General features: G+C 38.2%; 1 protein-coding gene across 1 annotated transcript; it reads left to right on the top strand.

The window, feature by feature from the left end:
- The first annotated feature begins 791 nt into the window (after window positions 1–791).
- On the top strand, window positions 792–24,630 carry alpk3a (alpha-kinase 3a). The gene is made up of 15 exons (XM_073853568.1): window positions 792–1,135; window positions 1,463–1,736; window positions 2,702–2,725; window positions 3,145–3,266; window positions 3,492–3,616; window positions 3,734–5,074; window positions 11,886–14,604; window positions 17,803–17,950; window positions 20,441–20,568; window positions 20,682–20,717; window positions 20,802–21,076; window positions 21,479–21,567; window positions 23,010–23,227; window positions 23,316–23,364; window positions 23,446–24,630. Exons 2-15 carry the CDS (start codon window positions 1,600–1,602, stop codon window positions 23,789–23,791), a joined length of 5,757 nt encoding a protein of 1,918 aa, XP_073709669.1. The 5' UTR covers window positions 792–1,135; window positions 1,463–1,599; the 3' UTR covers window positions 23,792–24,630.
- The last annotated feature ends 370 nt before the right edge of the window (window positions 24,631–25,000 follow it).

Raw genomic sequence — 25,000 nt, 5'->3', positions numbered from 1 at the left:
CATGCCGTCCCTTACGAAAATTAACCATGGTTTTACTACATTTAACCACAAAATAACCATTGTTTTGACAACCATGGTTTTCAAAAACCATTAGTGTAGTAAAACCATGGTTTTGCTGATAGTAATGATTACACAAAAAAAAACCCATGGTTACTACACTTTTACCACAATAAAACCATGGTTAATTTTGTTAAGGGGTGGTGGATTGTGGGATATCAAAAGCAATAAAGGGTACATCTCACCTTGGAATGCATCCTCAAAAAGCAGCATTTTCAGCTTTTGGACACAGTAGGGGAGGTGAAGATTGGACCTTACCTTAACTGCACCATATAGCAATATTGGTTTTATTTGGTTAATGCTATATGAAGTATTTCTTTGGTTTAGGGGCAACCACTAGCATTGGTTTGACTTATAGCTAATCATCTTACTTTTTTAGTAATAAAATTAAGAATATAAATAATTAAACTGTGATTTCATGTTATTTTTAAATGGTTAACTTTAAAATAGTGTTCTATATAAACAATAAGATAAGAGCGTAATAAATAATGCATAAATTATTGTTGTTATTATTTGTGAACATGCTCTGTTTGAATGACATGTTGTGGTGTCTTCACATCATGAAATCTGAGCCCTTTTATGATTGGAAAATGATGCAATGACATGTGACTGGTGGTGGGAAAAAATGTTGACTTGTGGGGAGGCTGTTCAGGCCATATGGTTCAACCACCACTGACACAGAGTGGGCTGTCCTAAACAAACCTGGGCCATGCTTTAAGTTTGGCTAGAGATCTGTCAACAAGGGCCATCACTGTTTTTGCACTAGACTGGAACTATTTGACTTCATATTCTGTGTGTTTACATATCTCTAGGGAGTATGATCAGATAATTACAACAGATAAGGACTAATTAGCCGTGTGATCAGTGATTGAAAGTTAATCCTGTTTTTTTTCTCGGACACTGCTTACAAGTGGCTTCAGAGCAATGGCTAGTTTCGGAAAATGTGATGTGCTCTTGCGCCTATTTGTGGGCCTGCTATAAATAGGGCCCTGCTGGCAACACATGCTCTGCTGTGATTGACAGATCTAGTGGTAGTGGGACAGCAGGCTCAAAAGAACAGGCAAAAGGCATACGAATGGTGAGTTTGCTCATTGTTTTTCTGTAATATATTTTTGTCAAGTAATTCAGTGTTAAAATTCAAATATCTATTGGTTGGAAATCGAAGAGAAGTAACTGTGTGTGACCCAAGTTAAAGTAACAAACAGCAGATCCTATTTATAACCTCCCTGTTCAAATGGTCTGCTTGTTGAGACTAGTATTTCCAAAACAGATCTCTCTAAATGTTTTGTCATTTTTGCAAATACGATTTCACATTTTACTAGTTAGCTATACTAGTTATTCATATTTTCAAATGTTTGCATTTTTTCTTTGGAATTGAATTAATTTGTCTTTTTCCTTTCGGTAGCTCCCCAGTCAGTATCGAAGTGGAGCTCTTCATTTTGGTTCTAAAAGTTCAGAGCCAGACCCTTATTTTATTCTACAGAAACCCCACTTAGAGAGTTTGGGGGTTTTTTGGACTGTTGAACTTACTTTTTTTGGACAATGACATCCAGAAGGCCAATGACTCGCTCTTTCTCAGCAAATGGGAGATTGGGCAGCCAAAATGGGGAGGATGTGCCAGCATCAAGCGGGTGGTCTGACGGTCGCAATTACCTTTCCAATGTCAGGCCTGAAAACAGGTATAAACCATTTGTGTAGTTTGATTAAGCTTTAGTTTTGATTAATAATCGTTTATGTTCTCAATTTGGATATTGCCTAATATCTATACTGTCTTTCGATCTTTAGAAAACCTGGTAATTCTGTTTATAAATAAAAAAGTATCATATTTTTGAAATCTTAAACTATTTCTAGTTATTTCAAATGATTGTTGTTTTCGATACACCATTCAAAGTTGTAGTATGTTCTCTTGAATTTGTTACAACTTTCAGCAAAAATAAAAATGTATAATAAAAAAAATCTGCTAATGGCGTAAGAAAATTTTTTTTCAAGTGCTTAATTAAAAAAAATCTTACCCTATTGGCAGATTTTTTGCTTGTTTTATGCACAAATTCAATAGAAATAAATAAATAAAAAAGTAATACCCATAAAATAAATACATTGATTGAAGTCCTTAGAAAGTAATGAACTTATACTATGATTTATCTCATATGTGAACCAGTCTGCGAAAGTCATTTTTTGTGATTTACTGTTTTCTAACAATCCTACGAAATCTATCTTACGATAAATGAAATAAATTGTTGAAATGAAACTTTAATGGTCCAAATCTCAAAATTACATTGAGACTTGAGCCTGGATTTCACACACAGGGTCACATGCAGTATTTGCTTGTACATGTTATTAAGGAAACTTAGCATGACTTCATGATCAGTATAAATCACATAACACCTTGAAGGCTTATTTTTATACTTTTGTATGGTTTTCACTGAAATATGCACCGAAACTGTGGTTATCACATTGGTCATGTTGTGTTTGTGCAATTACTTTTATGCCAAAAGAAACCACACCATCCTCACCATTGGTCAATAACATATAGCTTATTACTCGATATGCTCCAAAACTTTCTTGGCTCTTGTCCCCAAATTATGTTCTGATTTTCTGAGTCTTCATTTATTTGCCTCTTTCTAAATAGCTTTTCAACTTACAGGTATTCAAACTACAGGCCGTCGAGGTAATAAAAGCTTCCCAAAAGGTCAATCCTAAACTAACTAAACTTTAAATAACAATTTCTATTTCCCTTTTTCCTGTTTTTTCCTCAGAAAAAATCCTATCCACTTGCATTTGACTGCAGTTTGATAAGAATGTTGTGTTTACTCTCTCTCATCAACCCATCCCCCTGCACCCTCCCAAATAACCACCAGATATTTTACCCTAGAAATTTTGGAAAGCAAACCTTTATATGATATCAACCTGAGAAATAATATCCTTTAATTAACTTTGCAGCCCTTCCTTCCAGTCTTATCTGTAGTGTATATTTACATACTGTATCTCTCTTGACTGATTTATTAATCTTTTCCTCTAATAAACTTGATTGCTTTTATTGATTTATGTTCTGCACTGAAGTTCACACTTTTCTATTTCCCTTCCTAGGAGTACATTATGTACCGTCATGGCCCAGTTGACTGAGGAGACACAGCCATGTTTTGAGACCACCATAAAATCCAAGGCAGTGTCAGAAACCTGCAATGTCAAATTTAGTTGTGTGGTCACAGGTAAGTTACTAAAATATTATTTTTTCTTATGATTATGTGTGGAGTAACCAGACACGCAGCAAAAGCAGATAAATATTCATTTTATTGTTACTAAACATTTGTTTAATAGTTTTGTGTATGGTGTATAAAATCTAATGGTGATGTACAACCGTAGCTGTTTATAATGAAGACCAACTTTTCGAATCATATTTCAGTATTTTTTTAAACCATGCGCTTCCCGTACAGGTTATCCGGCTCCTGAGCTGACCTGGTACAAAGATGACATGGAATTAGATCGATACTGTGGTCTTCCCAAATATGAAATATTTCGCAATGGAAAAAATCACACACTCCACATCTACAATTGTACATTTACAAGTTTCTTTCTAAAATCCGAAATGTATCTGTGCTTACTGCATACATTTAAATTACAATAAACAGTTTTAGCAGTTATCTACTGTACTTTTGTCTCCTTTCTTAGTTGTACAGAGGAAGATGCAGCTATTTATCAGGCCTCAGCGAGGAACAGCAAAGGCATCGTCTCCTGTTCTGGGGTGCTGGAGGTGGGCACCATGAGCGAGTACATGATCCACCAAAGGTTCTTTGCCAAGCTGAAACAGAAGGCGGAGAAAAAGCGGCGCGAGCTGGAAGAGAGTCGACTCCGGGGAAAGGAGAACATCCAGAAGGAGCAGCTGAATGTGAGCAACCAGGAACGCTTAATGAGGAAGCGTAGGTCCCCTGCTGAAAATGAACCCTTGAGCGCTTCTGTAACCCACGGAGAGGAGAACGTACCCTCGCAAGAGATAAACGCTGAAGAGCAACCTTCAATCATAGATGATAAGTCTGAAGATATAACAGTCCAAGCTTCTGTAGGAACCACAGAGCTGTCAACGGAGAATGGTGATGAGAAACGTAACCATATATGTGATGCAGAAGAAGTCATCACCGTACAGCAGTCTGCCAAAGAAAAGCTAGGGGAAAAGAAAATGAGAATTGCCAATGGATTTAATGAGCCTGATATCATTCAGAATGCTGAGAACATCAGAAAACAAGATGGTTATGAAGGAAAGAGTTTAGCGAAATACTTAGCCGAGTCTGTGCAGTCGCAGTCTGATGAGCAACATCAGCCGGAGGAGATCATGGAGGTGGACGTCAGTGCTCTTCAAAAGGAACAAGAGAGAGAGTTGGAGAAAAAACGAGAAAGATTAAAAGAAGAGGAAAGAGAGCGATCGAAAGAAGTAGAGTCCCGTAAGGAGCGCGAGAGAGAAAGAGAGCGAATTAAGCAAATTGAGCAGGAACAAAAAGCTGTGTCCATATCCGCAGCCAAGGCAGCACTGAATAAAGAGCCAGATCATCAACACAAGTCAGCAATAACCTCGGTCTTGCACTCCTTAAAGGACATATTCTTTGGCAAAAGTAAGAAGTCTACTGAAACAGCCGAAGCCACACGAAAAACTAGTGGAGCGAGTGTGGAAAAAGAAATTAGCATCACTACACAAGAACCAGAGACTAAAACTTTGGTACCCAGTGTGGCCTCTGAGCAGGATGTACCAAAGCTGGTGAAGGAACCATCTCACCGTGTCAATTTAAAACCTCCACAGCAAACACAAGATCCAGCAACCTCAAAAAAGACCATAAACTCTAGTTCATTTAAACATACTTCTGAATCCAATGCACACAAACCTGAAAATACATCTCAGAGCCATGAAAGACATCTCGAGAGCATTGATACTACGCTTTCTTTGGAGAAACAAGAGATGCCAAGGAAAACTGAGGAGAAAAAAAATCTAAAGGAAGTCCCCCAGATTTCCCATTCGCCAGTGATCGGGGTGAGTTCATGGCACTTCACGACCTGTTGATTTTTAGCTGTCTGTAAAGCAGAACTTCCTCTTCTTACTAGTAACACAGCATGTGGGAGCTATTTATAGAGAGTACATTTGTGTGACAAGACTTGGGTTTAATGACACCAGTCTGTAACCAAGATGATGAAACGAACTATACTTAAGAGAACACAGTGGGCAGCTTTGAGATAATCATGTTTCATGTCCTTCATTGTTAGCATTAAAGGGTTGCGTCATTGAGATCATAGACCACATTGTTTTGAAGTATGATTTTACTTTTTATTACAAAATATATTTGCAATTTGAGTAAGCAAGTTAAAATGAATTTTTTATTTCTTAGTTTTTTTACAAGTTGATAAAATGACTAGAATTTTATAATTTCTAGTCAGTTTTATATTTTGCTTATACCTACACTCTTAAAATGAATGTGTTAAATTAACACATCTTGTGTCTAGTTAAGGACAACACATCTAGTGTGTTGTCCTTAACTTAACACATCTCTGTGTTAATTTTGGAATAACACACTTTGTGTTGTTTTAACACATCTTGTGTTGTCCATTTCATTTATTTAAGCTCACATTCTACACGAAATGACACACAATGTGTTAGAATAACACATAATGTGTTAAATAGTTTAACACAAAACAATGTGTTAAAATTAACACATCCTTTCTTAGAGTGTATAAAATGTTTTTTAGCTAAGCGTTATATTTAGGTTTTTAGGTGTTTTAGTTTTTTACATGGATTTTTTTGCTAGAAAAGTCAGTGAAGTTGGCATGGCATTAAAGCAAACAAACAATTCCAAAGAGCAATTTATTATGTACAGACGAGTTAACACGTTCAATGTCACAAATGCTTTATTCAATTAGTGATTACCTGCACTGTAAAACAGTATTTGCTGTCTTAAATTTTTTAGTTGAAATAAATCAGATTTAAAGGAATAGTCTACTCATTTTCAATATTAAACTATGTTATTACCTTAACTAAGAAGAGTTGATACATCCCTCTATCATCTGTGTGCGTGCACGTAAGCGCTGGAGCGCACTGCGACGCTTCGATAGCATTTAGCTTAGCCCCATTCATTCAATGGTACCAATCAGAGATAAAGTTAGAAGTGACCAAACACATCAACGTTTTTCCTTTTTAAGACGAGTAGTTATACAAGCAAGTTTGGTGGTACAAAATAGAACGTAGCGCTTTTCTAAGTGGATTTAAAAGAGGAACTATATTTTATGGCGTAATAGCACTTTTGGGAGTACTTCGACTCGCCTGAAAAGTCAGCTCCCCTTCTCCCTCTCATAATTCAGTTCATGAATTGGAATTTTAATTGAATTGACTCCGACAGGAAGCTGAATTTGAATTGGAATGACAGGAAGTGGAATTCCACAGTCACACAACAGAAAGAATCTCACATACATTCAGTGTTAGGAAAGTTACTTTTAAATACTTAAGTAAAGCATTCTGGGAAATGAAGTCATGTTCCATCGTGTGCCGCAAAATTACAATTACAAAAAAATCAAACTTAATTATTTGTTATGTGACTAGAGTTTTTAACATTAATTGGGGAAAACATTTCCTGTTTATTTAATCTGCACAAGTAGTTCAAACTAATATGTTTTATAGAATATGTAATGCAATCATATCTGACATATACTGAAAGCTTCTTTTTAACACTTCATTTACTGTATAATATGTATATGAATTTCTTTGAATTTCTATTGAATTGCAATTCTGCTTCCTTTAATTCAAATTCGAATTGTTATTCTAGATCCCTTTTTTGACATTAATTCAAATTCAGTTCAAATTCAAGAATTTCCTGGAATTCAGGAGTCATTCTCAATTCAATTCTGAATTGTGCACAAGCCTGTTCTGAGTTGATTCAACTAAAAATTTGAAGGCAGCAAATAATTTTTTACGATGCAGATTAATACATATATTTAGTTAAATTCACAATTTGATGTGTAAAATAGCCTAAACTTTTCAATTATAAAGTTTTTTTGCCCCACACTGCTTGAGTTAAACCATCACAGCTCATTCTAAAAAGTAAATTTGTGCTCTGCCTTATCTAAATCATCAAACATGTGGGTCACACAGTCTGGATTTTTGCTTATCTAGAAAAGAGAGAATGGGTTTCAGTGCGTCAGCAATACTCAAAAACAACAGCAATAGGTTGATGTGAACAGTGCCGGCCCGAGCCTCTTAGGGGCCCTAAGCAGAATTTGTTTGGGGGCCCCCCTCCCACCACATTTTTTAATAAAAAAAATAAAGAAATTACAAACATTTATAAAAATAACAAAGTTGCACAAGTAAGGTCTAAAATTAGCATTAGGTTCAGAAATCAAATCAAATGAATCATAACACTGTCTTTATTGTATGAATTAAATACAATTATTATTTTTTAGAGCTACAAAAGGGATTGTTTCATTAACATTAATGACAAAGACTTAAGTAGGTTAATTGGGTTACTGTCTCTTTAAGAGAAGCACAGACCTGGTTTCTGCCTAATCTATACATAAACCTAAGACATAAATAAATGTTTTTTTGGAAAAAGAGTACTGTAGAGATCATTTTGTTTGTATGTGCCCTGTCAAGAACAGAAAGATTTTATGCTCGCTTGCTTTTTTTGTTTTGCTGAAACGCGTCTCCACATGTGTGCACTACTGAGTGCACTTAAGCGAGTGCGCACACAGACGGAGGACGATTTACAAACAGCACAGCATAAAAAACGTTAAGTTGTTTTTTAGTCCTCTATTTCTCAAATGTATATTAATGGACTATGACACATAAATTTAAACCAAAAAATGATCATGCCAGTGTAGTTTCAAAAGTGTAGTTTAAGTTTTTAAGACGTGAAGTTGGTTAGGTTTATCTACCTTTGTATTTTTATTATCAAGATGATATTGCATTTACAACACATTTCACATTTTTTAAATGTTATATATGTAAGAAGTATTCATTGGTCAATAGGTAAACATATCTAATGTTTATACACTGAGACAAAACCTCTTTACATTATCTGGATTCTTTGGTTCTCTGAATCTTAAAATAACCTGTTTCTAATCTGTGCTCAGGGAAGCCATACCATACAAAGAGAGCTCGCTGGCCAACTCGTATGCATTATGCCAGAGCACATGAAACTTATCTTTGTGTGCTTAATATACCTAATAATTTACCAAGATACAGTATCTAAACTGTAAAAAAATTCAAATTACAAATGTTCTCCGGAACAAGAATAATAACGTTTTTAGTAGTCAATTTATACTAAATAAAATTGGCCTGCCTCAACATGTTTTATTTTGTTGACTGGACTTTGATACTTAATTTTTCATCCAAAATGTCTCAAAAAAGTTTGCTCAATTGAGTAATCTAAACAATTCAAAATTAAACAAGAGTTTGAAAGTTTGCAGCATGCATTGCCTCATGTTTAACTAGGTGGTTAATATTATTAAAAAAGATGATGATGATGTTGTTGCTGTTGCTGTCTTTGTTAGTTATCTGTTATTTTTTTAATGAATGACATTGTCACCATGAGAAAAAGAAAATTAGCATCACTACACAAGAAAATGCTTGTTACTTGCAGTTACTTGAGTGTTTTGGTCTCCTTTAAGTATGTGTGTATATATAATATAATAGGCCTATTTTTGTTCCGCCAACAAAAACATTTTGTTCTGTTATTCATTAGGTAAACATTTATTCAGACTTGTGCTTTTAATGTAATCTTTCACGTTGGGTGAACTTCAGTTCCTGTTTGTCGAGTTGACTCAAGTGCTTATAGGTTTTTTTGTACGTTTTTCCAGTGTAGTTGTTCATTTTGGCATAAGCTTTCTTAGGTTTTGTTTAAATTATAAACCATTAACACTCCTAAACTCTCCGATTATTCTTAAGGTCAACCTGTGCTAAAACTATAGCGGTTAAGTTTGTGTCTTGGTACGAATGTGCACTTGGCAGGACTTCTGTTAGCTCTCACATGGTTTTGCCGCAGCTCAAGATTAGACAGAAATGAGGTGGTCAGGAAGGCATGTTGCGATTTCATCACCCTTTTGAACCTGACACGGCTAACTGCTAATTATGAAATCCTGATTTTTAGTCAGCATGATGAAGCTTTGTATTTATGGTATTCCCCTTTAATTCATTCATGTGTCTATACAGTGCGGTTGCATGCAGGTGACGCGTGGAACACCACACATTCAGCTGTTTTTTCAATGTAAAGTGGAAGTGCAACTTAACGTCTCGTGGGAAGTTAATGTTAACTGTGTGTTGTGGTATTTCTGTTAGAGGAACCCTCATTTCATCTGAACTCTGTGTTGAATCACAACAGAGGAACTTCTCATTTAACTTGCATAAATGGCAAGACACTTTACTGTATGTCACAATTGAATATGTGATTTAATTTACAGTGAGTGCAGTAAAAAATTGTTCAATGCTGGAATTGTATTGCTTTATATTAAAAGTTCCTGTAGCTACACAACTTTAGCAGTGCAAAGGTTGTGAGTTTGATTCGCAGAGAACACACATACTTATGAAATGTGTACCTTGAATGCACTGTAATAAATGTCAGTGAGATTTTAAAAATGATTATCAATATGATGAATGTGTATCAAAATGAAATGCATTTTTTGACAGATTATTATTGTGGTTTTATGGTATTGGTCGTATCAAATAACACTAGTCATGCAGACGTGTTGTGACAGGTCATAAATATAACGTTGTTTTTCCTCTTACTTAGAAAGTTACACAAGGTTGTACTCTTTACAGTATGTTGTTTTATAAACAGCCGTTCTAAAAGCATATACACTTTCTTTTTTAGTTTGCAGGTAATTAAAATCATCATTATGTCACCAATGACAGTAGTAGGAAAAATAAGAAAGTGAATGGTGCCCCAGATCTGTTTGAAAATATCTTAAAGGGGCCATGTCACAAGACTTTTTTAAGATGTCAAATAAATCTTCGGTGTTCCCAGAGTACACATGTGAAGTTTTAGCTCAAAATACCATATAGATAATTTATTATAACATGTTAAAATTGACACTTTGTAGGTGTGAGCAAAAATGTGGCGTTTTGGGCGTGTCCTTTATGCAAATGAGCAGATGAAGTGCAAACACTGATCGCAATTCAAACTCAATTGTGCTGTGAACCATTTTTTTAAATTTCTCTCTGCAATAAATGGCTGTGCTATGGTTGGATAGTGCAGAAAAAGGGGTGGTATTATAATAAGATCTCCTCATGACATCACAAGGGGAGCCAAATTTCAATGACCTAATTTTTCACATGCTTGCAGAGAAAGGTTTACCAAAACTAAGTTACTGGGTTGATCTTTTTCACATTTTCTAGGTTGATAGAAGCACTGGGAACCCAATTATAGCACTAAAACATGAAAAAAGTCAGATTTTCATGCCGTGGCCCCTTTAATTTGTGTTCAGCAGAACAAAGATATTTATACAGGTTTATAAAAGCTTGAAAGTACAACTAATTCAACTTCATTAGGGATGTAACGATTAAATCGCATGTCCCATTAAAATGCCTGTCTGAAATCGATTCTGAATCGCAAGGCTGCGATTTTTTGTTTCGTGCGCAGCTTGTGCGTGTACTATGGCATTTGGTCAGTAGGAAGTCCTTATCAATCTAAAATCATATGAGTCGGAGTCGTTTATAACGTGCATTTAAAAAAGCAACATTCGTAAAACAAAATCATTCAAAATATTCTTCATTATCATGAAAATACCTGAAACAATTTGAAGAACAGCAATATAAATATTCCTGCAGACATTTCCTGGAATAGCGTTTGTAATTCTACTTCTTCTGTGGCACAAAGGGAGTTTCTGCATGAGAGCGCCCCCTGGCGTTCGGATATGCCGGGATTTCACCGTAATTCATTCAAATTCATTAATTGAGAAAACACACATTTGCACGATTAATCGTTACAGCCCTAAACTTCATTTTATAATTAACAGCAACTCATCACTAGTCAAAACAAAAACATTAAAGTTGAAATGACTTCAAGTAAGGGCAAAACATTTTTACCCCTTAAATAAATGACAGAAATTCCTTTTTCATTGAACTATACCTTTAACAAGTTTTAGTCATAAAAAATGTATTAGTACTTTTAAAAAAATTAAAAATTATGATGTACCTTAATGTACAGGTGATCAGTGTTGGGGAAAGTTTCTTTTAAAAGTAATGCATTACAATATTAAGTTACTCCCAAAAAAAGTAACTAATTGTGTTACTTAGTTACTTTTCATGGAAAGTAATGCTTACTTTACTTTTTAGTTACTTTTGCGTTACTTTTGCGTTACTTTTTCTTGGCTGAGGCTTGATCTCTTTCAGTCCTTGCAGGGTTTTTATGACTGAAAAGTTCTGCATTCAGAAATTGCATATTTCATCACAAAAATGTTGAGCTCTGGCCTGCCATCTCAGTTTCTGACTCAAACTGTTCCCACACAGTACGCATAGAGTGCATAATGTGACTACGTTTAGTTTAATTCAGTACATATATCTTTTTATCGAATTAATTAAACTTAAAAAGTAACTTGCATTACTTTTTTGAAAAAGTAGCTCAAATATTAATGTGTACATTTAAAAAGTAATGCGTTACTTTACTCGTTACTTCAGAAAAGTAATATTATTACATAATGCACGTTACTTGTAATGCGTTACCCCCAACACTGCAGCTGATGAGTCTAATTTATTTCACATGGCGCAGAGCCTATACATTTGCATTTTACTGTATGGTACTGTATTATTTTAAGGCCCATACATTATGTAACCTATTTTAACAAGCATTTGTTTATGTCTCAAGGCTACAGATGACCTTACCAAACCCATCAGCTATGAAGTTCCTGGCTCATTAAACTTGGCAAATCCTATGTGTGAGACTAAAGAGTTGAAATCTACGTATCCTGTTGATGAGGTCATGCAGGGTGCTGAGGAAATGCATATTTTAGGGGATCAGGGAGGCACAGCTGCCCCCTTGACAGACCTCAACATGGCAGACCTGGAAAGCATGCAGTGTTGTGAGAGCCAGCCAGAGTCTCAGCTTTCACAGCTTGTCGATTCTGCCCCCCTTACAGTGCACACTGAGTCCCAGTCTGCTGAACCAATGGCAGAAGAGAGCAAAAAGTGTGACTTAAAATTAAATGAGAAAGAGATTCCCCATATTGATGAAGAACGTGTTGTCGATTCTGTCCCCCTTACAATGCACAACGAGTCCCAGTCTGCTGAACCAATGGCCGAAGAGAGCAAAAAGTGTGACTTAAAATTAAATGAAAAAGAAATTCCCCATATTGAAGAAGAACGTGTTGTCGATTCTGTCCCCCTTACAATGCACAACGAGTCCCAGTCTGCTGAACCAATGGCCGAAGAGAGCAAAAAGTGTGACTTAAAATTTAATGAGAAAGAGATTCCCCATATGGAAGAAGAACGTGTTGTTAAAGCGCAAGAGGGAAGTGTACTGACAGAAATAAATAAAGAGATTGATGGTGCAACAGTAGGGAAATCTTTTACTGCAAAAGAAAATGAAGTGAATATTTCTTCTGTAATAAACACACCAATCTCTACTGTAGATGTAGTGAGTGATATAAAAAATGATAAGAAGGTTCAAAATACAGCATTGCTACAAGATCAAAAGGGTGATTCTGTCTCTTTTTCATCTGAGAGTGCAATAAAAATTGATTTAAAACCTGATGAAAAATCTGTAGCAGCACCAGATGTTAGTCTCACTGAGAATAAAGAAGTTGGAGTTGATTCTGCTTCAGCGAATGACTATAATAGAGAGGAAGATAAGAAGGATAAAAATATGCCAGGTCAGGATACAAGTGTTGGAGAAAAACAAAATAAAAGGGATGAAGATAAGTTGGACAAAACCAGTGAGAAGGTGAGGAATGATACCAGGAATGATAAGAAAGTGAATGTTAGCTCCGAAGAACAGAGAGATGATTCCAGCAAACGAAAAATGGATAAGGTCAAGATCAGTAAAAATGTTGTTTCAGAACCAGCAGCATCCATTGTGATTCCAGAGGTTGAGATTTCCAAAAATGTAAGACGGGCTGCGATTGAGGTCATGGAAATTCAACCAAGGCCATATCAAGTAAACAGATCTCCAAAAATCCTCACTAAAGCGCAAGCCGAGAGACGTTTGGCAGAGAAGGACCAATCGGCTACCCAACCAATAATAATACTCCCTGATACGAGGGAAACCGTTATCAAAAATGTGGCAAAGAAAAGAGCCACGCCCCTCATCCCAGAAATCAAGGTCACACTGCCAGAGAGGGTCAAACGGGAAGAACCTACTCATATACCTAGACATGATATTTTGAAATTGGAGCCTGAGCGAGTCATGCAACCAATAACACAGGAGGTTGCACAGATATTTCGAGAAATTGAGAGACCAGCAGATGAAGCAACAAGGACATCAAGCGAATCGGCCCCAAACAATGCTTTAGTTATTCCAGAGACTTCAGGCGTGACTAGGCACATTCTGTCAGCACCTTCAGGGGAGCGAGCACAGGAAGTTAAACCACATAATCTAGATACAAGAGCGAGAAGTGGAGAAACACAAGGAAGTATCAGCAATGGGAGGGGCAGAGAGGATGACAACAGTATCCCTATTATTAACATAGCATGTGCTGATGATAATGCAACCACTACTCAACAAGTGCAAACGTTCAGCCAGCCCTCACTTCCTGGCATAGTAATCTCAAAAGATCAACCACATGCAATTCCTCCCATTTCTGTCACAAACACTGATAACAGTTTAAAAAGGAAAGAAGATTCAAAGAGTGAAACTGATCAGGTCACTGTCGCTGCTTCTGAGAAGCCAAAAGAGCAGCTTAGGACTCAACTGAGTCTTGACATATCTACAAAAAATAGTATTACTAGTCAAGACACTGACAAAATTCCTTTACCAAAAGAGACAAGAGTAGAACCTGAAGCTGACAGGCTTCAGAGAGACAAATCTTCAGTTGAGAAACTTGGAGTTCCAACCCCCGTGGGACCTACTCTCCCTCCACTTAGTCCCGCCAGTTTGCGTAGACTTATGGCAAAGAATAACCCAAATTTGGAGAATCAGGGGTCCGTGTCAGCTGCATCGGTGGATGGAAGTGAGAAAAAAGGGGAGGAGAGTGGGGGGAGCACACCCACGTCCACTCTTTCCTGTGAGAGCAGCCCCAAAATGAAACGACGTGACAGTCTTACCCTAATCCCTTCTGCCACGCCAGAGGAGCTCGCGTCTGGTGCTCGCCGCAAAATCTACCTCGCCAAAACCAAGTCTGAGGATGAAGGATCTGACACACAGGGTAAGAAAGACAGCTCGTATATGTCACCCAGTCAGGCACGTAGGGCAGCTTTCCTGCAACTTCAGAGTGGACAGCAAACACCGCCAGAAAAACGCTCACCATTGACGGCCCGGCGCAAGGCCACGCTGGAGGTGCCAAAACCAAAGGAGGAGAGCACAGAGGTGGCAGACAGTGCAAAGACAGAGAGCAAACCAGCAGAAAAGGAGAAGCTGGACCCTTTCAAAGGTAACACATTTTTGGTTTGAATGAATTAGTTGACGGTTTTCATGCATTGATAGTAGCCCTCGTGTCTGTTGACCATTATTCACGACTCCGGGCCGAATCTGCACTGGATCCACGCCGAAGTCAGCAGCTCCGTTGCAGATTCGGCCTGGAGTCATCTGCTGTCTGGAAAGGTTGTCCGAAGATTTTCAAAAGATTTTTTTCAAAACAAGGACCTAATGCAGATAACCAGTAGATCATCTTGAACTCTGTAATATCAGCTAGTTACTCAGTCAGCATCTAGGATTTATGTAATGATAAATCGCAACACGCTAATATGCGGTCGTGCTCAAAATTATTCATACCCTTTGTAAATATGACCAAAGGCGGCTGTGAAAATAAATCTGCATTGTTGATGCTTTTGATCTTTTATTTTAAAGATCTACAGAAATCCGACCTTTATTTGGAGAATAATCATTTTGAAAGTGGGGGGAAATCTCATTATGAAATGTTTTTCTCTTGTGCACACTGATCACAATTGATCATGCCCTTTGATTCAGTGCTTTTTGCGGCCTCCTTTTCCCGGGGGGGCAGCTCTGGGTCTTCGCCTGTGGTGCCTGATGGGTTTGGAGAGCACCTGGCGGGAGTTTGGAGACCATTTCTTCGTGCGGGGCCTCTCCGGATCCTTCGGATTCCAGCTACATGTTGGTGCTTCTTCTCTTCAGTTCATCCCACTCATTTTCTTTAGGGTTCAGGTCAGGGGACTGGGATGGTCATGGCAGAAGCTTAGTTTTGTGCTCGGTGACTCATTTTTGTGTTAGTTTTGGATCGTTGCCCTGAGGGAGGATCCAGCCGTGCCCCATTGTGTGGTTTCTGACAGGGACGGTCAGGATTTGATTTTTTGTCTGTTGGTGTTTCGTGGAGTCCATGATTTCATGTGTCTGGTCGGGATGTCCAGGACCTCCAGCAGAAAAATAGGAAAAAAACGACATTAAAGATACAGCAGTATATTTCATTGAACACATGGGGTACATTTTAACCCTGTGTGCACTGACAATAAAACATAAAAAAACACTCAACATTAGTTTGATGCACACAGGGGTAAAAAGTACCCCATGTGTACAATGAAACGTGCCGCTGTGTCTTTGGTGTTGTGGGCCTGTTTTTCTGTTGGAGGTCCTGGACATCTTGGTCGGATGCATGACATCGTGGATTCTGTGAAGTACCAACAGATGGGGAATCGGGGCCTGACTGTCCCTGTTGGAAATCGTGTGGTGGGCCATGGTTGGATCTTCCTTCAGGGCAATGATCCAAAACAAACATCAAAACTAACACAGGGGTGAGTCACTGAGCACAAGAAGCAGCACCAACATGGGGCTGGAGTCTGGGGGATCTGGAGGGGTTCTGCATGGGGGAATGGTCTCTGATCTCCTGTCGGGTGTTCTCCGGGCTCATCGGGCATTGTGGGTGGGGACTCGGGGCTGTTCTCTTGGGAGAGGGAGGTTGCACAGGGGTGTTGAATGGAAGGGTTTGATTGGTTGTGAGCAGTGTGTATTGGAGAAAATTTTTTCTCTCATGATGAGATTTTCCCACATTTGGAAGTATTATTCTCCAATGAAAGGTTCGATTTTTGTAGATTTTTTTAATAAAGGATCGGGCGTGTTAACGATGCAGATTTGTTTTCGCAGCCTTCTTTGGTCATATTTACAAGGGGTATGAATAGTTTTGAGCACGATTGCATGTGTCTGATATCGATTCTGAATCATAAAGGCGATATTATGCACAGCTCTTTCATGTTCTACGACTCTTTGATCAGTAGGAAGTCCTTATCATTCTAAAATCACTGTGAGTTTGAGTCATTTATAACATGCATTTAAATGCATGTTAAATATACTTATTATATATTCTTTATTATCATAAAAATACCTGAAAAGATTTGAAGAACAGCCATATAAATATGCTAATAGGCATTTCCTGGAGATGCGTGTGTAAATGGTACTTCTTCTGCGGCGCATATTGAGTTTCTGCACAAGAGTGCCCTCTGGCTTTCGGATGTAGCAGCATTTAACCATAATTCAATGGCTGTGTTCAAAAACTTAGGCAGCTGACTTGTTGCCTTGACGCCTCATGAGGCAATGACTACATGAAAGCAGCTCAGAGAAACGCTTTCGGACACACTTCATAGGCAGCGTGTTTGAAATGTTAACATAGAGCGCCTTTGTGATAACTAATCACATATTTGAAAACTACAATACTAATTTCTCGCTCGAAATGCAATTAAATGGTGTAAAAAGTGAAAATATACATTTATTTACACTAAATTTGTGCTCCAGACGCTTTCTCGGCCGCCATTTTATTTTATCGAACTCGACCAGGCTCGACCAATAACATTCCCCATGCACACACGCATAGAATTGTGGGACAGGACGATGGAGGTATCTCAGCAGTCAGGAAGTAAACCCAACATTGGATTTGGACTTGCCGTCATACATAGGTTTCTGAAGATTGTTTTTGAAGCTTAAAGTACGCGGTACCTGCCGTCGCCATCTTGGTCGCGCGTCACCGCGCATCACTCGTGGATATCCGAAAATGGGTAAAAAGGAGGGACGTGGGTGAAGCTGAGGTGACTGGTTGCTGAAACCACGCCCGCCTCACTCGACTCTAGTGACAGCAGTGGCTGTTCAACCATCACTCAAATGGCCAAAGGGCAAAGGCCCTTAATTATGGAGAACTTTAAGGCTTAATATAATTTAAACAGATGAGTTACAAAAAAACTTAGCAAACTTAGCTATACAGACCAAAAAACTATCTTTGTACCAGGCTGTAAACATATTATTTTCTACTGTAAAGTCGACCATTTTAACATGGAGGTCTATGGGAATTGACTCCCTTTTGGAGCCAGCCTCTAGCGGCCAGTCGATGAATTGCAGTTTAAATCACGTCTGTATTGACTTCATAAGAGAGATCGGGTGGTTGCCTCTCGGTTGCATCCCATCAGCCACTATACCAATGCATCATACAGTTCATTGGGATATATTGTTGGCTGTTTCTCTCATTTTTTAAGCATTTTTATTCTTCTCCAACAAGTTATCTTCTAGACATCCCCACTGTTCTGATATCAGCTGTAAGGAATGTTTGTTGAAGGAATAGTAAACATTAGAGAACAATTTTTACTGTACCTTGTTGTCCCTGTCAAGTTGTCCCGACCTCTTTTCCATTTAGCTCCTCAGGTTATCCGAAAGATTAGGGGAGAGACCTTCTCAGATGCCTCGGGCCACTTGAAGCTGTGGTGCCAGTTTTTTAACGTTCTCAGCGACTCCACCATCAAGTGGTACAGAGATGAAGAGGAGATTGTGGAGGTGGAAAGGCGGTAAGTTACTTAGCACCAACTTCATCTACATGTACACACTGAATAGAATACAAAAAACTAAGATGTTACTAAGATAACCAGCAGATAAGCTATCTATGAAAAAGTTAAATGCAGTAAACATTGAAAAGCTATATTGTAAGCTGCATCATGCAGTCTTGTCATTCACAATTCTCATTTGACCATGAACTCCACAGCTGTGACTGTGGTGTGGGGCTTCTAACCTAACCAGACACAGACTCAGTAACCCAACACTGCTCCATTTCGCCATCACGGCATATTAAAATCTAAATTTGTTTCTCACAGTGCTGTATCAGCACAGTGATGCTGTACTCACACACACATACACCCCCAGATGCGTCATCTGTGCCAGTTTCTATAAAACACTGCCCTCATGTGGTGGTATACAAGTACATTTAAATTAACGTGATATTAAATATGTTCTGAGTTTGTTATTAACCACCCAGCTAAATGAATGATAACAAATCCGCAAAGTAAATAAAATAAGTTATCAAAATCTGGAAAAAATAACCAGTATTAACTGCTTTGAAACGCAGGGGGCGTGTCCGCTTTCGTTTCTGAAACCACGCCCACTTGCGAAAACTCAACAAATTTTTAATACCACTACATTTAGGACTCTCACAAAGCTGTGGGGTAATAGATTGCCGCTGGGATTGGCTATAAAACAGTACAAATGTCATTTTAATAAACTTTGAAAAAATCTTTTCACTCGGAGGCCACCAAATTATGTGAAGAGTTATATGCTCACATACAGTAGGTGGCGTTATGTGATCTTGTCATCTGCGTGTCATTAAAATACAAGAACATTAAAGAACACCTATTGTCCGATTCACGATTTTAAATTTCCTTTTGTGTGTGAGTGTGTATTAGTACATGTTAACGATATATAAAAGGTACAAACCCCAAAGTAAACTATGACGCGAGTTATCGTCTCCAACGTAAATCTCTTTTCTTGGACTTCACCGAACACACATATTGTAGGCAACAGTTTACTTCCTGGAATTGGTGACTAGACAAGACCGACATTATCATAATTCCTCCCGCTTCGGACTCACAGCCTGTAAGTTAATTCCTGTTAGCATTGCATTGTCCGCAAATCTTTCAAACATGTTAAGGAGCGTCAGATTTTCGCTGACGTCATAGGTATTCAGGCCAATCACAACGTACAGATTAGCTGGCCAATGAGGGACACAGTGCTTTTCAAATTGGTGCGTTTAGGAAGAGGGTTAAATCTGGAGCTACAAAAATGTACTGTTTGTGGAAAATAATGTATTTTTAACCATAGCCCATGCAAACACATTGTAGTACCAAATACACAAAATGACGTTGTTTGCAATGAAATAGGTGCACTTTAAAGGACAAGTTCAGTATTTTACACGTAAAGCCCTGTTTTCAGATTGTTTAAGATGAAATAGAACGGTTTTGACTGAAATTTGGACATATGATGCTGGCCCGGGAGTTTTCGGGTGTTTGTTGTGTCACCTCCCACCTCTACAATGCTGCGTGTGTGCACTGAAACGGTCCTTCCTAGAATGCATTGAACTTTCGTTTGCAGGACGTGGAACTCACCGAGTGGTCGGGGGTGTTCACTGGTATGCTCACACAAAGATCGCTGCAAAAGATGCTTTCCAACAGGTTTTATCGTAGTTTTTGTCCAACTCCATTGACTTGTATTAGATGTGCTGTGCGCCGGGAACCTTGCTTGTATTCTTGCAGTTGGCAAAGGCAGATTAGCGCCACCAACTGGGCTGGAGTGTCTATTATTCAAGCTCTTAGCGGAAGAATATACGGGTGTGAGGCGTTTGGAAAAATAGGTCCACAAGTTTACAACGAATGCTAAAACACCTGTTGGAGAGCATCTTTTGCAGCGATTTTTGTGTCAGCATGTCAGTGGACACCCCTGGCCACTCTGTGGGTTTCACGTCTTTGTAAACAAAAGTTTAATGCATTTTAGGAAGGATTGCTCCTGTGCACCTATACATCCATTGTAGAGGTGGAAGGTGAAACAACAAACACCCGAACATTCTCAGGGCAGCTGCATATGTTGAAATTTCGGTAGGGGCCGTTCTATTTCATCATAAACGGTCTGAGAGCGGGGCTTTAAGTGTAAAATACAGAACTTGTCCTTTAAGAATGGCATGTATGGTCACCCTAAATAATATTTGACGACTACACAGCATCAACCCAGAATGCGCTATGCACGAAACATAATGGCGGCCTCCATAGGTTAAAACAAGTATTACATGTTGGGTTTTTTTAAGTAATAAAAATATTTTATCAGTTTCTGTCAATGGATTTTAGTAGTAGAAGGCAAATATAAAGTATTAAAGCATGTCTTCATAGTCAAGGTACCTTTAACAGAAGTTCTCTTTTTAAACATCCAAGTATAGATGAACTGGCCCTTTTTCTTTCTCGTGCATTCATTTTAAGGTGAACTGTTCCTTAAGCATGCTTATGTTAATATTTCTGTAGTGCTGGAGATGAGAGTCCAGTGGCATTGGCTTTAGTCCAGGTGTCCAGCAGAGACTGTGGAGTGTATGGCTGCTCAATCAAGAATGAATACGGGACAGACGTCACTGATTACCTGCTCAGTGCTGACAGTAAATCAAAATCAATCTGTTGATTAACCCAAAAAATCTGTAAATTAAAATAAATTAAAATTTGTTCAGCTGAGTTTTTATTGACTTTACATTTACTGTTTTTCCTTTGGCAGTACTGGCAGAATTTTTCTTAAGGGATGATTTAGAAGGTAAAACAAGTGCGGTTATTCCTTCAAATTACACATCAAGTCTTATTTGCCTTAAGTTGATTTTTCTATGTGCTATATTATCAGTGGGAGAAGAGATTGAGATGACACCAATGATGTTCACCAAAGGCCTTGCAGACTCAGGTTACTGGGGCGAGAAACTTTTCGGACGCATTATGACAGAGGAGGTCCAAATTGGAGAGGGATGTGTACACAAGACCTGCAGGGTTAAGGCCATCTATGGTTTGAACCCTGTCTTTGAATCAGGCAGCACATGCATCACTAAAGTAAAAAATCCAATTGCATATGGGGCGAAGGAAGAGAGCAACCTGGCTGAGAAAAATCTAGAGATCACAAAACAGGTTGGAGTCTCACCGCATTACATTGTACATTATACGCAAGCATCTCTATTAACAATAGAACTGAATGTTTTCACCACAAAAAAATGTAATACTGTAATCTTCTCAATTAATATTATTTTCTTTCTTTCATGAAACAAGTGAAAAAAAGTTAAGCAGAATGTCTAAACTTCAGTTTTTCATGCAAGTTAAATGAATAGTGATTTATACTGTAATACTGTACTGTATGGATACATCATTATACAGCTCATATTGACTACCTTACAATACTTATATAGTGTTTTTTGTTCCTTTTTTGCTTGGCAGTGTAAATTATCAATTTTTGCCACATAGAAAAGAATCCATATAACCTGGTCTGCATAAATGATAACATTGATTTCAAATCATTGTTTTCTTAATCCCCAGGAATGTAAAATCCAGAATACTGTTCGGGAATACTGCAAAATCTTTGCTGCAGAGGCCCGAGTGATCGAGAACTTTGGTTTCGCATTAGAGTAAGTCACGAAATAAACTTAAATCATGAGTATCGTCTTTTACATATAGATGTTATTATAGGTCAGATACGATGATCTACATGAATGACTGGATTGTGCATGACGTTATCAGATTTTAACGATAAAACAGTACTTTAAATGTGTCCCTGTACATTATTACAACACAGTTGTTCTAAGCATGTACATAGTTATTTATTTAAAGTGATGCATTTTACATTTTTAACAGTGAGTTACTATACATTCAATTTCATTACAATAACAAACATATCAAATCAGCGGACAGAACGTAGCAAATGTATTATTATGACAAACGTGCGAGATCTGGTGACTGGGGGCAATTTTAGTACAGTGAACTCATTGTCATGTTCAAGAAACCAATTTGAAATGATTCAAGCTTTGGGACATGGTGAATTATCCTGCTGGAAGTAGCCATCAGAGGATGGGTACATGGTGGTCATAAAGGGATGGACATGGTCAGAAACAATGATTAGATAGGCCGTGGCATTTAAACAATGCCCAATTGGCAACTAGGGGACCACCACCACCAGCCTGCACAGTGGTAACAAGGCATGATGGATCCATGTTCTCATTCTGTTTACGCCAAATTCTGACTCTACTGAATGTCTCAACAGAAATTGAGACTCATTAGACCAGGCAACATTTTTCCAGTCTTCAACTGTCCAATTTTGGTGAGCTCATGCAAATTGTAGCCTCTCTTTCCTATTTGTAGTGGAGATGAGTGGTACCCGGTGGGGTCTTCTGCTGTTGTAGCCCATCCGCCACAAGGTTGTGCGTGTTGTGGCTTCACAAATGCTTTGCTGCATACCTCGGTTGTAACGAGTGGTTATTTCAGTCAAAGTTGCTCTTCTATCAGCTTGAATCAGTCTGCCCATTTTCCTCTGACCTCTAGCATCAACAAGGCATTTTCTCCCACAGGACTGCCGCATACTGGCTGTTTTTTCCTTTTCACACCATTCTTTGTAAACCCTAGAAATGTTTGTGCGTCAAAATCCCAGATTGTGAAATACTCAGACCGGGCCGTCTGGCACCAACAACCATGCCACTCTCAAAATTGCTTAAATCAACTTTCTTTCCCATTCTGACATTCAGTTTGGAGTTCAGGAGATTGTCTTGACCAGGACCACACCCCTAAATGCATTGAAGCAACTGCAATGTGATTGGTTGATTAGATAATTGCATTAATGAGAAATTGAACAGGTTTTCCTAATAATCCTTTAGATGAGTGTATATACAATAAATAAACTAACATTTGACGCCCTCTCTTCAACTCTTCACTTCTCACTTTTACATTAGCATTCTATGCGCAATCCAGTCATATAGATCAGTGGTCTGATATTATGCTTGATTATTATTCCAAATATGAGACCGTGTCATAATGATGTGACTAATTCCAGTCATCTTTGCTCCCTGACTCAACACAGAGTGATCCCCCTTCATCTAATGTATCGGCCAGCCAACACAATCCCATACGCTACAGTGGAGGCTGATTTGAAAGGCGAATATTTGAAATACTGTTTAATGGACGGCACTGATAGATTGATCACTAGAGGCACCTCTGAGGTGGAGCAGAAGTGCTGCACTTTCCAGCACTGGATCCATCAATGGACCAATGGAAACCTCCTTGTTACCCGACTTGAAGGTAAATAAATATATGCTTATTAACTAATAAATCACTTTGGTAATGTAAGTATAATGAAATAAATAATAAACTCTTATATATATTTTAGGTGTCGATGCGAAGATCACAAGTATCGCAATTGCTACAAAGTCTAAAGGGTTGGTATACATAATAAGATGCTCATTTTTATCTCCCCATCATTTGTTTTGTGGATACTAACATTGCCATCTATGCTGCAGGTATCAAGGACTCACAGATAAGGCATCTCCAAAGATAATGGAGCAGTTCATTACTCAGCATCAGTGTAACTACTACTGTGGTTTGCTGGGTCTTAGACCCCTGAAGCCCACAGACTCTTTACAGCAACCTAAAATAAAGACCTCCAGGAGCCCTCTACTGGCCCGAAGAGGCGGGTCAGGCTCATCTAGTCCCCAGCTACAGAAGAAAGGAAATAATAGCCCGCAGTCCACCAGGAAAGGCAACTCTAGCCCGAAAGTGGCTAAAAAGACAGGTGAATCAGGGGAGAGCTCACCCGCTGTCAAACACAAAGCAGTAGAGGTCCCAAAACCTGTCAAGATGAGGTAGAGAGAGGGAGGGAAGCAAGCTAGGGCATATTTTTAGTGTGGAGCCTATACTATACTATTATCGGTAGCTAATGTTGTACAGAACAAAAGAGATCCCTTGTGATTCAGACTGGCTTGAAAAGCTATGACTGAGAATTATGATCATAGTCTTTGCACATAGTGACTATAAAATGCAACAGCTGAAGGCTAGAAGAAGGAAAGACTATATATGGAGAGTAAAGAGGTGAATAGAGGTGTTTGGAAATTACTGTGAATATTCACCACAAATACCTCTAGAGACCATCATTTTACTTTTAAGAGCTGAATTGAGATGATCCCCTTCAAGACCATCGCTGGGGAAACAACTTAAAACCAGGACTGTGTCTACAGATGGACGAATAGATGAGTGATTTCAGAAAGACTCTGGAACTTTGTTATGGTTTATTTCAATGCTTCAATGTCAGATTTATATGACTGAGGAGGATGGACTCTTTAAGGATTCCTCAAACATCCGTGATGTCTCGGCTGTGCTGAAATGCTGCTTTTTTAGTAGCTATCACTGATACACTTTTATTTTCTGCTTTTATGGGTTGGGCTATACATTTGCTGTGTGACAGTCCATGCTTTACAGTCTGTAACACCGGCTTCACCACACTTGGTTATTTATACACAGACTAACCTATGAGCAATACAGATTTGTTTTGAAGGATAATTGAGCTTTATGGTCACAGTAAAGTCATTTACTGACCCCACAGACCTCACGTGTCATCAATCTTTATAATCCTGCACATTTACATATAGGCTCACATATATTTAAAACTTATATATATTTGTAAACTTTTAATGCTTACAGTGTTTACCGAGGAAAATGACAAAGAAGTCTTTCTTTTTGGTTTTGACGAAATATCGCAAAAGTCAATAAATGCTGACTGCCTAAACCTTTACCCCATTTCAACACGAAATGATAATTTTAGTGGCTATTGCTTATGGTGATTGCAAAAAATGATGATAAAATGTCTGAATGTAGTTTATTAGATGTATTTCATGTGAAGGGTTAGCACAGATAATGGTCAATAATGATAGTGGCTCATATTGATAAGGTTGGGGCACACTGTGATATTTTTAAAGTACTTGTAAGTACTGTTTTAGCTATTTTTGTTGTGTTGTGGCTTTTGGTTTTGTAAAATAAACATGTAAATAGCAAAAGCAGTAGAACCTTCTTTGACATTTT

Source organism: Misgurnus anguillicaudatus, chromosome 15 (assembly GCF_027580225.2).
Source record: "Misgurnus anguillicaudatus chromosome 15, ASM2758022v2, whole genome shotgun sequence".
NCBI lineage: Eukaryota > Metazoa > Chordata > Actinopteri > Cypriniformes > Cobitidae > Misgurnus > Misgurnus anguillicaudatus.
This window is presented reverse-complemented; position numbering and strand designations above follow the sequence as displayed.

Coding starts and splice junctions, on each gene's coding strand:
- alpk3a (XM_073853568.1), top strand. CDS start 1,600: ATGACATCCAGAAGGCCAATGACTCGCTCTTTCTCAGCAAATGGGAGA. Junction 21,568..23,009: donor AACTTTGGTTTCGCATTAGA/GTAAGTCACGAA, acceptor GACTCAACACAG/AGTGATCCCCCTTCATCTAA. Junction 23,365..23,445: donor ATTGCTACAAAGTCTAAAGG/GTTGGTATACAT, acceptor TCTATGCTGCAG/GTATCAAGGACTCACAGATA.